Source organism: Pseudophryne corroboree, chromosome 6 (assembly GCF_028390025.1).
Source record: "Pseudophryne corroboree isolate aPseCor3 chromosome 6, aPseCor3.hap2, whole genome shotgun sequence".
NCBI lineage: Eukaryota > Metazoa > Chordata > Amphibia > Anura > Myobatrachidae > Pseudophryne > Pseudophryne corroboree.
The window spans coordinates 20,390,756-20,408,933 of record NC_086449.1 but is presented as its reverse complement, the minus strand read 5'-3'; the positions used below and the strand labels follow the sequence as shown (position 1 = coordinate 20,408,933).

Here is an 18,178-nt window from a genome sequence, read left to right as displayed (position 1 = left end):
TTCTCTTTAAAATTAATTATTGAGGAGTTCAATGGGTGCCGATGTTTATTAAATGGTGACATTGCGAAAATATAAAGAGAAATATATAAATTGTAAGGTACAAATACCTAATTCAGGCCGAAGTGGGTATGTCTATAGTGTTGTTAGTAATCACACTCCAACTGTAGGACAACCTGTGATAATAAATTGCTCACTTATTGAAAATATGACCATCATTTATAAGCTGCTATATATCCCAAATGGGAATTTTAATCCTAGCAGATAGTTGAATCATAGGTCATAACCGAGGTGTAATACAATGCTCTGTATTGGTGACAGATGGGTGGCAAATATTTGCAGTACCAGGGTGTTCCTTGGTAGTCTCCTATCCAAGTACTTAACCCGGCCCTCCACTGCTTGGCTTCCAAGATCAGATGAGATTGGGCATCTCCAGCGGGGTATGACCGCAGACCTTATGCTCACCCTTGTCACACTGTGTCCACAATTGGGCACAGACAGGAGCCAATTTACGTTGTTATATGAGCCACAGGTATCGATACAGCTGATTTGATAAAGAAATCAAAATTTTTTATCATAAATGATAAGGTATAACAAAAGATTAAGTACCCATCTGGATTTTCACGGCTTAGTTAGTCGCAGTATCAGTAGGAATAAAACCTCTCAGGTGCACAGTTTATCATATATATGAAAATAAAACATTAGATCAAAATGATGGTATTTTTAACTGTGCAGGAAAGGGAAACCTCCAAATTTGGTCTCCAAAACAGTAATGAAAGTATGATATTACACTTTGAATTATCAAAGAAGCAGGGAAACACAAACAATGAAATCTTCAGCTCTCAGAAATTATTCTCAAGTAATAGAAAAATAATGATAAATTGACATAGAGTGTTTTCTATATGATATGTGTCTTCAGGAAATACTGGGATAATTATGGGTTTCTGCCATGTAAAAGAGAGAGAGAGAAGGCGTTTATGTGCTGGATAAGGTCAAAAAAATGGCAGACGTATCCACATCCGCTTTTTTGATAGAAATATAGACCTCAAAAGGGTTGCATTAATTCCCTTGCTGGCGATAACTGACTGTCAATAGTATAGTCTATGCACCATGTGGGTAAGGTATTTATAAATACCGGTCCGTGCAATGACAATGCACTGGTGCACAGAGACACATGTATTGAAAATGCACTGGTGCACAGAGACACATGTATAAACCAAACCTGGTGTATGTTCATAAAGTTCTAGTCCTACTTGATATATTGGGGGAGATCCTGGTATGAGGAAGGTGCCGGCCGCGTCTGCCCGCGTCCTGTCTGCTGCCGAGCTCCGGCCGCACTGTACTTCCTGTTTGGCTGGTTCCCTTGGCGACGGACTTTGCCGAGAACGGCTCGTTGCGGTCACGTGTGCGCACCACGTGACCGTGAGGATGCAGTCTCCTTCCTGACGTACGTTTCGCAATTTGCTTGGTCACAGGGCGTCAGTGGGTTCAACCCTTGTTTTTTCTTATATTGATAGTACTGTTAGCTGATTGGTTCTTAGTAAGTGATTGATAGGTATACGATCCTGTCATATTCGAGATCAGACCTGCTGATTCCCATTGAATAATACGTCATGATTGACAGTTGAAAATGCCATTCAGCATTTCATAGTGGATAGTCATATGGTTATTTTAAAAAGAGCTGGTTAGATTAATTCAAGGAATTATTCACAAAAAATATATTTACAAAAAATAGGGATATAAAGATGGTATAAATTATGAAGACACTTAAAATGGAATGTAAATATCTTGATCTATATGCATATGGGTATAAGAATAAATATGGTATAATATAATATAATAAAAAATTGCAATAAAATTTGCAGATTATTATATATATAAATAAGTCTATGTGTGACACTTAGTATGCCTATACTTAAAAAAAGGGGGGGAATTATATACATTATTAAGAGGAAATAATATTAAATTAGGATATTGCTGGAAAGTTATTATTGAGAATTATTAAAAATAATTAATTAGTGATTACGTGACAGTGACTAATAAAGGTAAAAATGAGAATAAAAGTGAGAATAAAATTATTAATGAAAGTGAATATATAGATTATAATAAAGGTGAATAAATAAAGTGAGAAATATATAAAAATATAAAAATATATATTGAAATAATTTGAAGGGTCTATATATTGGTATAAGGGTTATAGCAATTATTTGGAATATGATATTATTGTGCAGAAATCATTATGAGGGCAATGTGATGGAAATTATAATTTTGTACTGCAAAAGGTGTGTATATGCATATACATTGATAAATATATGTATATATATATATATATATATATATATGCATACATAAAAGATTGTGAAGGGGTTAATTATAAGCCCATGGTGCTAAAATATATATATATATACATATATAAATATAGAAAGAAAAACAAAAGGATTATAATAGACTGGATGTGTATTTGGTGATACAGACTTAGAGGTTTTTTTTAAACCATTAGGTGTAATAGAATAAAGGTGACAATAAAATATATAGGATAATTAAAAATATAGTTGAAAAATAGATTAGTATAGAAATTTTTATTATTAATAATGTATAAATAAATAGATAGGCCAATAAAAAATTGTTTGGTGGCAGTGTTATATAATAAATTAAATTAATGAGATAATAAGGATTATTATCTTATTGAGATATCCTATAGTGTTATGAGAATATTTATTATTGGTGCTGGTATTGTATCGAAAAGTGATTCTTAGGGAATATCATATTTACTGGTTATTATCAATATTGTGCAGTACAATTAAAAACATTTTTGTTGTTAAGTAGTAAATGAAAATGAAAAAAGAAAATGAAAACATGATTAGGATTAGGGGGAGGGGGCAGGAAAAAATTCATTGAGGACAGTAGAATTACTGTTTTAATTCAGGAAAACTCCATAGTTTATATTTTCATTCATCCAAGAAGGGTGGATAGTGCCCAATTTGAAGATCCACTCACATTCTTTCTTCAATAGGATATCTGTCAAACTACCACCACGTATTCCGAGTTTGATTTTTTCAAGTCCGAAGACCCTCAGATCCTCCCATCTATTGTCATGGTGTTGGTAGAAATGGCGTGCTACCGTAGTGAGTGGTTTCATCTTTCTTTTATCAGATGTGGCATTACGTATGGTCCCAATGTGTTCTAAAACACGTTGTTTTAGTGGGCGAGTGGTCATACCCACATATTTCTTGTCACAGCTACATTTGATGCAGTAGATGACCCCTTCAGTCAGACAATTCATATAATCATTGATCTTGAAGGAGGGGTGGGTGCAGGATGGGGCAGTTGCGGTGGTGGTGCGGGTTGGGTGAAGGGTGCAGCAGGGGGGGGAGGGGCGGGGCAGGGTTGCAGCGGGTGGGGGAGGGACGGGGGGTGCTGCAGGTGTGGGAGCTACAGGTGGGGGCGTGAGTGCCGCGGTTGGGAGCGGATGTGGGGGATGCGTTGGGTGCCGCAGGGGGGGCCAGCGGGTGTTGGTGCTGTGGGTGGGGGAGGGGGCAGAGTGCCACGGGTGGTGCGGGTGTTGGTGCTGCGGGTGGGGGAGGGGGTGGAGTGCCACGGGTGGTGGGTGGATGCGGTGGGTGTCGCGGGTAGGTGGCGCGGGTGTTGGTGCTGCGGGTGGGAGTGCCGCGGGTGGGGGGCGAATGCGGTTGGTTGCCTCGGGTGTTGGTGCTACGGGTGGGGGAGGGGGCGGGATTTCCGCGGTTGGGTGGCGCGGGTGTTTGTGCTCTGGGTGGGGGAGGGGACGGGAGTGCCGCGGGTGGTGGGTGGATGCGGCGGGTGTTTGTGCTACGGGTGGGGGCAGGAGCAGTGGCGCCACAACGTGGGTGCGGGGGGTGCGGCCCGCACCCGGGTGTTACCCTCTGAGGGGTGACACCAAAGCGCCGGCTCCTGTCACAGTGCAGAAGCCAGCACTGCAGATTCAGCAGTGTCCGGGTGAAGGCCGTATGCCCCGACCCCCGACCCACAATGTGCCGAAAACGGGGGTCGGGACGCGAAGCCACGCCCCTTCCACGAAGCCACGCCCCTTTTCACCCGCGACCGCGGGTAAGTGACGGGTGGATGCCGCGGGTGGGAGAGGGAGCGAGAGCAGCTGCCAGTGCTCAGCATGTCCCCCTGAACTCTGCAGCAGCCGCTAGTCTGTGAGGCGGGTAGTGTGAGTTCCGCTCACAGTCAGCGGCTGCGATGTCACCAGAGAGAGTGTACGGGGAGAAGGGAGACAGGGGACTGGGCGGAGATGGGGAGGGGACTGGGCGGAGAGAGGGAGGGGACTGTTCCTGGCCAGATCTGTGCCTGTGACCCCGCCCAGCGTTACGGCCAGCACAGAGTCACAGATTTGGCCAAATATATAGGAGATATCCTGGTACTATAATGGTACTAATAGAGAATTATCATTGAGATAAAGCAAACTAATAAATGTATTATTATAATAAGAAGTCTGTAAGCGCTGTCTGTATTTCTTTTTTTAGTTCTTTTATATTATGGGTAGGGGGTTGGGAAGTCCCCCTGCTTATAGTGAGCTGCATGCAGACTTGGGACATATACATATAAACAAATTGAAACCGATTAAATATAATTGTATTGGCGCCAGGGGGGCTACTTTATTGTAGGTGTTTTTATTTTGTGCTACAGAGAAGTGTCTCTCTAGAAGCATTGCAAAGGGTGCCCCTTCAAATGTTGCCATCGGGCACACAATGTTCTGGCTACGCCCCTGGCTACAAATTTATAAACCCCAAGATATCCTTTATCAATGACGCCTGAAAATGTACGCCAGTGATCTAAGATACTGTAGGATATAATATGCCATTTAAATCTCCTAAAGAAATTACTGGAGTATCAGGAGAAGTAGCAAAAAAAAAAATTACTGCCCTTCTTAGAACTTCATACAATATTCCCAAATACCCTCCCCCACCCTGTATGATGATGGATGAGTGCAGCTTAGGACTGGTTTACAGAGTATCTGCTTCCGGCCCATGTATACCCTCCCCCCACCCTGTATAAACCCCTAAATCTGAGGAATACATAGCCCATAATCGACATAGATCCTATTCACCACAGAAATCCCATTGGAGTGGGGGCAATTATACCCAAGAACCACCAATGCAAATGGAGTTCCCTAAATATGTCACAAGCTTATTAACCAGACTATACAAGGGTCAAATTTAAAGCCATAAGCAAATAAATTAATAAATAGCCCCTAAGTATTGATATGTATCAAAATATGTTTTCCAAGGAGAGAGAGAAAGAGATAAGAAAAAAAAGGGGGGGGGGGGAACAGCAGCAACACTTAATCAAGTTAAAAAAAATATATGTATATTGTAACAAGAACACTGGAGTAGTGTTTGAGGGCAGGTATGTTTGTCCCAGGTTCTTGTCTTGCATGTTTTAGAAAATGAAAACTTCTAGGAAAATGTTTTGTTTTGTTAGAATCTTTTCAGTTTGCTGGAAAAGCTGGATAAGGGCCCAGAGAGAGAGAGAGAGAGAGGGCAAGTTCAAGCCATTGCGCCAAGTTCGGATCTTTGGCTTCACAGAGGGCTAATCAGGACTTTCAGCTGTGCAAGAGTTCTATAAAGTTGCTAGCTTGATCAGTGTGTGCAGACTACCTGGGGAAACTGCAGAATCTCTGTGAGAGGGACATGCTTTCTTATACAAGTGAGCCACACAGTATTGACTGAAAAACTCTGTATTTTTGTTTAGAGACAGTTAAGAACGTCTTCTGTTTAGTTAGTACCGGACAGGCAAGGTATTTTCTTTTGATGTTTGTTTTATTTTCTGTTTAATAAAACTGGTTGTGGCCAGTTGCACCACAAACTGGACTTGTATGATTTCTCACCTGCTGCTTCCTGCCATCTACCCCAGGAAATGGCGCCCTGTTCCCCTACAGTGTTACAATATATATACACTGCTCAAAAAAATAAAGGGAACACTTAAACAACACAATGTAACTACATGTCAATCACACTTCTATGAAATCAAACTGTCCACTTAGGAAGCAACACTGATTGACAATCAATTTCACATGCTGTTGTGCAAATGGAATAGACAACAGGTGGAAATTATAGGCAATTAGCAAGAAACCCCCAATAAAGGAGTTGTTCTGCAGGTGGTGACCACAGACCACTTCTCAGCTCCTATGCTTTCTGGCTGATGTTTTGGTCACTTTTGAAAGCTGGCGGTGCTTTCACTCTAGTGGTAGCATGAGACGGCGTCTAAAACGCACACAAGTGGCTCAGGTAGTGCAGCTCATCCAGGATGGCATATCAATGTGAGCTGTGGCAAGAAGGTTTGCTGTGTCTGTCAGTGTAGTTTCCAGAGCATGGAGGCGCTACCAGGAGACAGGCCAGTACATCAGGAGACATGGAAGAGGCTGTAGGAGGGCAACAACCCAGCAGCAGGGCCGCTACCTCCGCCTTTGTGCAAGGAGGAACAGGAGGAGCACTGCCAGAGCCCTGCAAAATGACCTCCAGCAAGCCACAAATGTGCATGTGTCTACTCAAACAATCAGAAACAGACTCCATGAGGGTGGTATGAGGGCCTGACGTCCACAGGTGGGGGTTGTGCTTACAGCCCAACACCGTGCAGGACGTTTGGCATTTGACAGAGAACACCAAGATTGGCAAATTCGCCACTGGCATTCTGTGCTCTTCACAGATGAAAGCAGGTTCTCACTGAGCACATGTGACAGACGTGACAGAGTCTGGAGACGCCAAGGAGAACGTTCTGCTGCCTGCAACATCCTCCAGCATGACCGGTTTGGCAGTGGGTCAGTAATGGTGTGGGGTGGCATTTCTTTTGGGGGCTGCACATCCCTCCATGTGCTTGCCAGAGGTAGCCTGACTGCCATTAGGTACCGAGATGAGATGCTGAGACCCCTTGTGAGGCAATATGCCGGTGTGGTTGTCCCTGGGTTCCTCCTAATGCAAGACAATGCTAGACCTCATGTGGCTGGATTGTGTCAGCAGTTCCTGCAAGATGAAGGCATTGATGCTATGGACTGGCCTGCCCATTCCCCAGACCTGAATCCAATTGAGCACATCTGGAACATCATGTCTCGCTCCATCCACCAACGCCACGTTGCACCACAGACCGTCCAGGAGTTGGCGCATGCTTTACTCCAGGTCTGGGAGGAGATCCCTCAGGAGATCCCTCCGCCACCTCATCAGGAGCATGCCCAGGCGTTGTAGGGAAGTCATACAGGCACGTGGAGGCCACACACACTACTGAGCCTCATTCTGACTTGTTTTAAGGGCATTACATCAAAGTTGGATCAGCCTGTAGTGTGTTTTTCCCCTTTAATTTTGAGGGTGACTCCAAATCCAGACCTCCATGGGTTAATAAATTTGATTTCCATTGATAATTTGTGTGTGATTTTGTTGTCAGCACATTCAACTATGTAAAGAACAAAGTATTTAATAAGAATGTTTCATTCATTCAGATCTAGGATTTGTTATTTTAGTCTTCCCTTTATTTATTTTTGAGCAGTGTATATATAAACCTAAGATATTACTGCATATATAAACATAAAGACGTCTCTTAATATTATCAATCAACAGCAATTTGTCCGTGTTTGACTGTTTGATTTGTGGCGGTGTATCACAGTACAAATTGTCTCAACGCTGCCGAGATTTGTGTTTAGCAAATTTCCGAGCTGCATTTTTATATGAAAATGCAAACTCGAATCAAATCGGCACCTTAGTAAATTTCCACCTATTTCTTATTTTATAACCCCTTAGCTATAATTTCTACAGTATGTTCATAAAAGCAATTGAATAATATGTTACAATTGTATCTTTTTATGCTCACTCGCTCTGAATACAAGTTACAATGTTGTTACAAATTATTCTCCCAGGTTACAATTAATCGAGCTGCATCCGCCATCAGTATTAAAGCGCCTTTGATCATACAAACCACATATTTATAAATCCTTTTTAATACTGCGTGTGAGTTTAAATCTTATTTATTTTATCACAGTAATGTAAATGTGTCAGGGCAGGCTGCCAATTAAATCCAATAAGGATTATTTCACAGTATAATCATATTGTGAAATAGCAGCACTTCATAAATCGCCTGGGGCTATCCTATTAGCCCCGATAAGTTGGCACAAATGGGCCAGCCATGGCTTCCACGTCTGGGTCTCGGCACTGAGTGCCAACTCCCAGGCTGTAGCACCTTCCTTGCAGTCCCAGCCTGCTGCTGCAGCAGGCAAGGAAATCTGCAGGTCACCACGACTTATCTGGGATTTTGTTTCACCTGCCACCAATTTCGCTTGAAAATAGAGCTGTTTCTCACCGAGCCTGTATGTTGTCGGGAGGAAAGCTGTTTTTTTATGGGCGATCCAAATTGGATAGCCTGTAAAAAAGTATCGGGGAAACATCAGAAAAAAGTGCGAAAAACGAATATTTTTTTTTGCACCCGATATGTTTTCACCTCTAATTGGATACCCCTCTATGGTGGTCATTCCGTGGTGTTCGCTCGTTGCTGATTTTTGATATGCTGCGATTTGTTGCTAAATGCGCATGCGCAAGGCACGCAGGGCGCATGCGCTTAGTTATTTAACTAAAAACTTAGTAGATTTGCTGTGGATTCGGCGGCGCTTTTCAGTCGCTCTGCTGATCGGATAATGATTGGCAGGAAAGGGGCGTTTCTGGGTGGTAACTGAGCGTTTTCTGGGAGTGTGCTAAAAAATGCAGGCGTGTCAGGGAAAAACGCGGGAGTGTCTGGAGAAACGGGGGAGTGGCTGGCCGAACGCAGGGCGTGTTTGTGACATCAAAACAGGAACTAAACGGACTGAGCTGATTGCAATCTGTGAGTAGGTCCGGAGCTACTCAGAAACTGCAAGGAATTATTTAGTAGCAATTCTGCTAATCTTTTGTTCGCTATTCTGCTAAACTAAGATACACTCCCAGAGGGCGGCGGCCTAGCGTGTGCAATGCTGCTAAAAGCAGCTAGCGAGCGAACAACTCGGAATGAGGGCCAATGCTAATAAAAACGCAGAGCAGGCTGCATAGCAGACTTTGCAGGCAGCTTCCTAATGTTAATTTCACATAATGCTTTGTCATAGGAACAACCTGTGTTTTGAGAAAATAATGGGGGGGTCAGGACTCCAATGTGGGTTTCAAATAATTACATACAAATGACAATGGGGGTGGAATAAATATGGTAAGGTTGATGCTAATAAGGAAATAAATATAGACAGAGCTTACCTATTGTATGAAGAAAGTTTAAAGTGTGACCTTTCGTCTATGTCATGAATCAGGACATCTGGACACAATGGGCAGGTCCAAATTGGATAAAATAAATAGTCACTTGGTGATAAATGAGTGGTATAAATTGGGAGTACTGTATATCAGTAGGCAATGTAAAATACTTGAATTCTTCATCTATTTCATACTCACCTGGTTTCGTTTCTAGGAATAGTCCAATTTTAAAATAAACTTACAGAATGTAAAATTAATAAATAGACATGCAAGAGTATTTTTTTCTGTAAACCTCCCTACAAATTTTAACATGCAGAAGTAGGCAGAACCTGTCCACCTACCTCAGTGACATCAAAGGTTGGAGATAACTTTGCTGGGATGCTGGAAACATTGGCTAGTCTGATGAAAAAAGTGGGTTAGGTCTGTGGGGCACCATTTTAGTTGGACAGACAAGTTGTACTTTCTATAGGAAACTTGATTCTGATCCCACACAAAACTTCCTTAGGGAGTTTCAACATATACTTGATGATGCCCTGGCCGATGGAGTCATCTCCAAAGATGAATTTAATTTTTTATTCACTAAACACCCTACTGTTCCCATTTTCTACCACCTCCCAAAGATACACAAATCACTTAGTGCACCCCCTGGTCGCCCCATTATCTCGGGTATAGGTTCTTTATCCTCCAATCTGTCATTTTATGTTGATTCCTTCCTCCAACCTCGTGTCTCTACACTAAGGTCCCACATCAAAGATACCACCCACTTTTTACAACAGTTGCAAGGTGTGAAATGGAAAGAGGGTTATGCATTTATGACCCTTGATGTACAAAGCTTGTACACCAACATTCCACATGACTTGGGCCGTGATGCAATAGCATCGAGATTACGAGCTGATGGGGACCTTCCAGAGAGACACGAGACTTTTTTGTTGGATGCTATTTCTTTCATTCTAAAACACAATTATTTTATGTTTCTGGACACGTATTATCTCCAGGTGATGGGTACGGCCATGGGGAACAGATTTGCGCCGAGTTACGCCAACCTTTACATGGGTGCCTTTGAGGACACCCATGTGTGGGGCGGGGACTTTGGTGCGAATCTGGTCCTCTATGGCCGATATATAGATGATCTTTTTATTATTTGGGATGGGGATCTGCCATCGGCACTTCACTTCGTTAATAGTTTAAACTCTAATCACTTTAATCTTCGTTTCACTCACTCCTATCACCCTACCACCATTAATTTTTTGGACTTAACTCTTGAAGTCAGGGATGGCAAAATATATACCTCTAATTTCACCAAAGAAGTCGCGACTAATGCCTATTTGCACTACCAGAGCGCTCATTACCCCCCTTGGAAGAAAAATATTCCTCGGGGGCAATTCTTACGCCTGCGGCGTAATTGTACGGATGATAATAAATATTTAGAACAAGCACACTTAATGATTGAAGCGTTCCAACTAAGGAGTTACCCACTGTCACCGCTAAAGAGAACTATGCAAGAAGTTCTACATGTAGATAGGAACACTCTTCTCAAATCTACAATCAATAAGAAACTACCTCTACCAGGTCAGGAAAATAGCCATGCTCACACTGTTTATCAGGAAGACTTAGCCTTCATATCAACTTTCAACAGTGAAAGCACGTCCATTAAGCGAATAATATGTAGAAATTTTGGGATGCTCAACCAAGACACGTTACTCAGAGGTACTTTGCCAAATAGACCTTCATTTATTTTCAAAAAAGGACGCTCTCTCAGAAACATCTTAGCCCCCAGCTTTCTCAAAACTATCCCTCCAGTTGATATAGAAGGAGAGATACGGGAATCATGGATACCAGTGCGTCCTCCAGGTTTCCATCGTTGTGGTACAACTAGATGTACTACGTGTAAACACATCCCTGGGAAAACTACATCGATTACAGTTGAGGGAGGTGAGGAATACACCTTGACCAACTTCATGAATTGTGACACTAATTATGTCATATATATGCTGACATGTGCCTGTAATAAAAGATATGTGGGACGGACGATAAGAAGTATCAAAGTCCGGTTTATGGAACACTGTCGGAACATTATCAACAAATTACCAACACATAGTGTTTCTAGGCATTTTAGAGACTGTCATGATAGTGATCCGAGTCTCCTTAGTGTAGTAGCCATTGAACATATCGTGAAAACAGAGAGAGGTGGAGATCGTTATAAAGCATTATGTAAACAAGAACTTTATTGGATGTTCAGGCTGAATACGTTACATCCCTCTGGTCTGAATGAACAGGTTGAACTGAATCTAGTGATGTAAACACGTGATTCTTTTCTCCCTGCTACATTTAGAATAAGCCCTGGGTTTGCATCCACTCTCTCATAGAATTACCCCCGATAGAGATGTATATGCTATGCATGCATTTACCTACTGTTATATTCCGTTTTCTCTTCTTTGTTCTGTTCTTATTATTGATTTTCTTATGATGCCCAGATTCTACGTATTGACATTCATTATATATATATATATATATATTTTATTGCATATGTATTTATTTGTCATTCTACAATGTATACCAATATCAGTATAAATTTTTCTTAGTATTGTGTACTACAGAAGATTATCATTCACAAACATCGAACCCTTCAGTTTCACTCTTCTATTTTCCCAATCTAATCCATATCACAGATTGTGATTACTTCACACACTTTTGAGGTTTGAATATTTTGCTATTGTTCTTGTATACTTGTTCCCGTTTGCTGTGGGGCCGGTCAGTGTAGTGCGCGTCACCTAGGAGACGCTCACTGCGGTGTCCGTCGCCAAGGTAACCCCTATGCTCACCAGTCCCTATGGTTGCGTTGAGATGACGCATTACCCCCGGCCGCGCACCATTGACGTAGACCGGATTTGACCATCACGTCAGTAAACCGGAAGCGGCGGCTAGTGATGCGCCTTGCTGAGGACGCTCACATGCCGTCGCCCGGACCCTCTGGCGCGGATCTATGACGTGCAGAATTCACGCCGGGTACAGGCCCCACATTAAGAGGTAATCTCCACACCTGTCCTCAGTCGGATTTGTGTAATAAATGGATAATGACTCCCAGTCTGATCACTAAGGGACCACAGGGAGTTTGTTTCTATTCCATTTCGGGTTTAACATCATTCCGCTTTACCATTATACCATGCTAGTCATGTGATTTGCTATTTAGAGAAACAAATCTATCTGTAGTTATGAATAATAAAGTATATAATACACATGATTAATTATGTATTGATTACTCAACATTCTGTATACTCTGTCTGTCATTATTTGGTCATATAATGAGAGGATTTGGTCACTGTCATTCACATATGCAAATGAGCAACCATATTGGCAAGGGTATAAAAACCCTGGCTAGCAGCACTATCAATACCTTGAAAAAGTTGCGTGAACGCAACGAAACGCGTTGGTGATTGCTGCTGTGCGTGCCCAGTGTTCATCACTCCATCTCCTGAGGAACTCTCACCTGGACCAGGTCCCCATCACTGCCTTCAATTGTGGATCCCGTTAGAAAGACATCTCTCCACCGTGGAACTTTTACACAACCATACAAGGGACAGCCTCTTGCGGATGCCAACCGCTTAAAACACCTTGGATAACTGCTGGTGGTAAATATATACACGATGGATTACTAACGGGACACTCTGAGTCTATTACTAGGGGACTGTATATTGGAACAGGTTTGAATGTTTCCCACCAACTCTCATTGAGATCGAGAGGGGCACAGCTTTTCATGAGATTCAACACACATTGTGTTCTCCAATTTTTATTCTTATTGTACTTTTTTAAATCATTTTAACTTTATTTTATTGTTCAAATAAATGTGTGATTTTTAATGTGACCACTCTTCTCTCTTATATGACCAGCAAGCGCTTTAACCCTTTCTTTGTGTATTGCTTGTGACTTGGGGGTCTGACCAACCTCCCTTTGTTTCAGCTGCTGTGTAGTACCTCCCCAATCAGCGCCTGGAGCAAAATTCCACCCTAGGGTGTGTTTTTTCCTCTCCTTGCAAGTTGGACAGTTGGTCTGTTGGGTGGTTGGAGGAAAGTTGGTTTGATGTATGGCCAGCTAAAAGCTGGGTACACACATAAAGATTTATCCATCCAATTTGTCTGATGGGGACAAAAATCTGGTAATATATGGTAGGAAATTACAATCAACCACTTGCTCCCACACACTGGAAATTGGACAAAAATTATTGTTCAGATAAATTTGCTAAATCAAACAGATTTTACCAATTTGTCTAAATAACCATTGTTTGTTTTCCAGTGTGTGGGAGCAAATGCTTGATTGTCATTTGCTCCCAAACTTTACCAGATATTTGTTCCCACAAGACAGATTGGACAGATATATCTTTAGGTGTTTACCCATCTTTAGCCTAGACTAGCAATCACATGTAATTGCTTTGTAGCAAATGTAACCACATTGTTGCATTAATATCACTCTATTCAAATAGTGACTCAATGTACAATAGAATATGCATGGGAATGAATAATGTCAGGGCTTCCATTCATCCAAAAAGTCTGAGGACAATGAGAGTTGACCAAAAAAGAAGGATGAGTCTATATAATTTAGGCAATACAATAAAATACCAAAAATGGACAAATGCAGAATTGGATTAATTCTCAGTTATAAATGTCCTAATTGGTGGTGCACCAATAAAACAAGCTGTTGGGTTATCTAGTTTCTGATTTTAAATGTTAAATAATAAAATAATGTTTTATCCTATTCTTTCTTAATATATCATGACATTTTTCACTTAGAATAAGAGTGCGCCCACATAAGAGTCTTCTTTTTCTCCCTCTTGTATGACAATGAGATTTGTTCAATTACAATCAATTTCGATGCAATACTACCTTTAGATATTAGATATACTGTACTTACGCTTTACCAGTAACCATTTTCTGAGACTTTGTTCAGATTTAACATAATATTGGGTTCTCCAACATTGTTTATTGTCTCTCATTATTTTAAATATAACTTTTCAATGGTTAGTAAACAATTCTCATTGTCTGTGACTGTGGTTAAACCACTTTTTCTCATCCTAAATTAAACATTGTAGAATGACCACTGTCTCTATATGTACACCAATATTTTTGGGCCAAAAATGAGCTAAAACCTCGATTTTGCTCTATGCTAAATTGCAGAGTTATTACAACTATTCTGATTAGCAGTGCTTGACAATACAGAGTGTGCATTGGCATTATGTTTTCTCTTTCTTTTGAAATCACTGAATTGTAATTTTCTACATCAAATTTATGTTTAATATGTTTAATACTGAAGTTGAGTGAAAGAACCATGCACGCACATACAAATCAGCATAGCCATGCTCATACTACTGCCTCGGCCATTCATTCAACATTTTCTCTTCAGACAATCTGCAATCTATTTATTCCAAATAAGGCCTTTTAAATAATGCAAATAATACTTTTAATTAATTTTAAATATATTAGAAATAATAATAATAATAATAATAATAATAATAATATTGTAAAAATAGGTTGCAAATTGACCAGTTTATTATTCATTTTCCATTCTGTATTTTTATAATGTTTAGTTAATGCTGAGTAATTTCCCCATGACAACTCTCATCTCTTGATTTTTCAAGCTGTATATGATTGGGTTAAACAGAGGTGGTACCACAATGTATAACAGGGCAATCACCTTGTTTATGGTCAATGAGTTTCCAGAAGGTGGAACCAGGTAAACAGCGATCAAGGTTCCATAGTACATGGTCACAACAGAGAGGTGGGAGCTGCATGTGGAGAAGGTTTTCTTCCTACCTGTTTTAGAGGTTATCCCAAGAATAGTTGTAAATACACAGATGTAACTAATGACAACTAAAATAAAAGGAATGATGATTACAGGGACAGCAAAAATAAAAATCTCTAACTGTAATGCATAAGTGGAAGAGCAGGCAAGTTCAATGAAAGGACCAAGGTCACAAAAGAAATGGTCAATGACGTTGGGTCCACAGAATTGAAGTTGACACAGAAAATTGAGTGTTATTTGGGTGACTAGAAAGTCAAACACCCAGCAATAGATAACCAGGGAATGTTGACGTTTGATGTTCATGATGGTGCTATAACGTAGAGGGTTACATATGGCCAGGTATCGGTCATAAGACATGACTGTAAGGAGGTGACATTCTGAACACCCAAGTGCAACAGAAAGATAAGTCTGAGCTATGCAACACATAATGGAAATTGTGGCTCCTTCTAACCATATGACACGTAGCATGTTAGGGATGATAACAGTCACAAGCACAATTTCATTTATAGATAATTTTTGGAGGAAGAAGTACACGGGAGAAAATAATTGTGGTCTGGTTGACACCAATACGATGATCATAGAATTTAGTACGAGTATCATAATGTAAGCAACCAATATCAGTAGAAATACAATTACAGCATTAATGCCATTAATTTGTGGGAATCCCAATAACAGAAAGTCATAAACTGTGTGGTTATGTTTACTCATTGTGAGCTCTATTTATAAATTGCCTTTTATATTTGAGTTAAGTTTTTATTGCACTCTCTCTCTTATTACCAGTATGTAACTCCTCTAATTTTTAATCAATGTATAGTTAGGAGTAGCACCTCAAATCTCACCAGTGTGTACTGAAAAGCCTGAAGTTCCTCTGCAGCTTTCCTGTTAACATCATATCATCACAAATTTTTCCAATTTTGTAACTTCTCAGTGTGCACCTATGTTTGTTCTTCTTGGAAAACCAACAGTTTAATTATTCATTCAACATAGAAGCATATTGCAGTCCCAATGTCCACTATGTATTTAGTTTACATAAATAATTAACAGGAACAACAGCATGCCTCCAAATCCACAAACAGATAATGTGATGAAGAATCTGAGCTGGTTTACACTATAACAGAAGACCACACGTTTGGCGCTACCTGTCTGTATTGTTTAAAGCTACAAAAAAAACCTGTATGTTTTCCAATCATTTATCAGCCCAGTGCAGAAAACCACTGTTATTCTACCTGGCCAACATCCCCCCAAGAATGGGAATTTCACAAGATTGGGTTAGCTGTAGTGGCATGGTCCACCATAATGTATACATTTTGCTTAACAAACCACTGTGCTCTTGGGGGGATATATTGATTCCTCAAACAAATCAATTAGCCAGCCCCAAACTGTTTTTCAGAACCTTTGTGTAATCAACGCATTACTGTCCATTAACTGAACATGAATATGTTTGTGATCATAGTATTCTAGAATCTATAGATAGCTACTTAATCTTGTTATAAAAATAATCTGCTACATAGAGTCTGAATACACTGAGCTAATTCTGAAATGTAAGGCTAGAAATTTGGTAAAATTAAATTACTATGGACAATTTTACCAATTAAAAACAATTGTAAAAGTAATGGATGTTGTTTAGTCTGTTCCTTCTCAGCACTAGTTAATTTCATCTGCAAATGAATACATCATGGAGCAAACTTTTTAATTTTGATGAAATATTATTAATCGATTACAGTAGTTTTGACTTGAGATGATTTTGCCAGTCAATAACGGAGGTTGTTGAGAGATCGTGGAATTAGAAAAGAGTTTTAAAGATGATATATTATTTGATTTTCAGTGCAGATGGCAGTTCTTAAAGGCTCGCTGAGTGAGGGCATTTCATTGAGTCTTTTCAGGAAGGCAAGTTTCACTTGATGGGTTCCACATTTGCAATGTATGGATGTTACCAAATCCAGCTGTGAGAGCAGTTTCCTATGGGAGTTGTTGGCATGAAACTTGTGTGTAATAACCGTAGAGATCAGATCTCTGAGCTTTTTATGTACTACTGATTGCCATGTGAGTTGCCTGTCACTGAATACTAATTAGATACCCAGGGACAAATATTGGCATGGGATTTGTCTTATTTGATATAAACAAGGTATCCAGGGACAATTACTTGTTTGCAAATTGGAACAAGAAATGTTTTTGCGTTTGAGTGTGTATTAGTTTATTAAAACTATCATATTAAATGTCATTATGACTTCCAGATAAAAATTTGTTAAGAATATGCATAGGGATAAATGGGTAGGGATATATAGTGGTCGGTACTTTATCTAACTTCATTTTATCTCTCTCCATGGCTTAGTAAGTAGAGCACTAAGTATTTAAACAACAGACCATATTAAAACTGTATCTGGCAGATAAACATTTCCTGAGCATGTGAACATTGCATATAAGCCCCCAAAAAAGTAAATGAAAACAACAACAAAACATTGGCCCAAATTTATCAAGCCCCGGAGAGTGATAAAATGCATGGTTTTAATGTACCAACCCATCAGCTCCTAACTGTCATTCTTTAAACACAGCCTGTAACATACAGTAAATGGGGGGAGTTTGAGGGAAATCAAGGCGCAAGATTAATTGTGTAGGCTGAATCAATTCAAATTGCTTAAAACCTGCCCAAATCAGGTCAAATAATTTTGAAAATATATAAAATAAGACAACATATCAAACACTATTACATGGCAGTTAGGAGCTGATTGGTTGGTACTTTATCACCATGGAATGTATCACTCTTCAAGGCTTGATAAATCTATATTAGGAAAGCCAAACAAAATTTAAAAGAAAAAAAAAATTGTAGACATTGCAAAAGAAGGAGAAATGTGAGACGACAGGGTGGTTGGGAGTCACTGTATTAAAGAGAAAGGTCTCATAGTACTTACTGTAAGATAGTAAATCAGGTCATGTATTTGCTGATGAAGTATTATGAAATCCGTGTGGTATGGCTTCTCTAGTTGACCTGCCGGATACTATTAATGATAGAAGAAGAGAGGTTCTGTCTTTTCCAATGGGATGCAGTCTGTCATTTGGCTGAAATCAAGATGTCCAATATACATTTTTGTGTCTGTTTAGGGTTCCCTGGTAGGGGCGGTGGAATGCGAAGGACGGATAAATAATATAGAAGG

The 18,178-nt window shown here is 40.2% G+C and overlaps 1 protein-coding gene and 1 pseudogene across 1 annotated transcript; both read right to left on the bottom strand.

Annotated features, from left to right (window-relative positions):
* Positions 1–330: 330 nt before the first annotated feature.
* LOC134936967 (5S ribosomal RNA) lies at positions 331–451 on the bottom strand (annotated as a pseudogene).
* A 14,356-nt stretch (positions 452–14,807) lies between these two features.
* Positions 14,808–15,734, bottom strand: LOC134934117 (olfactory receptor 10AG1-like). Its single transcript, XM_063929621.1, has one exon. It carries the CDS (start codon positions 15,732–15,734, stop codon positions 14,808–14,810), a length of 927 nt encoding a protein of 308 aa, XP_063785691.1.
* Between the last annotated feature and the right edge of the window lie 2,444 nt (positions 15,735–18,178).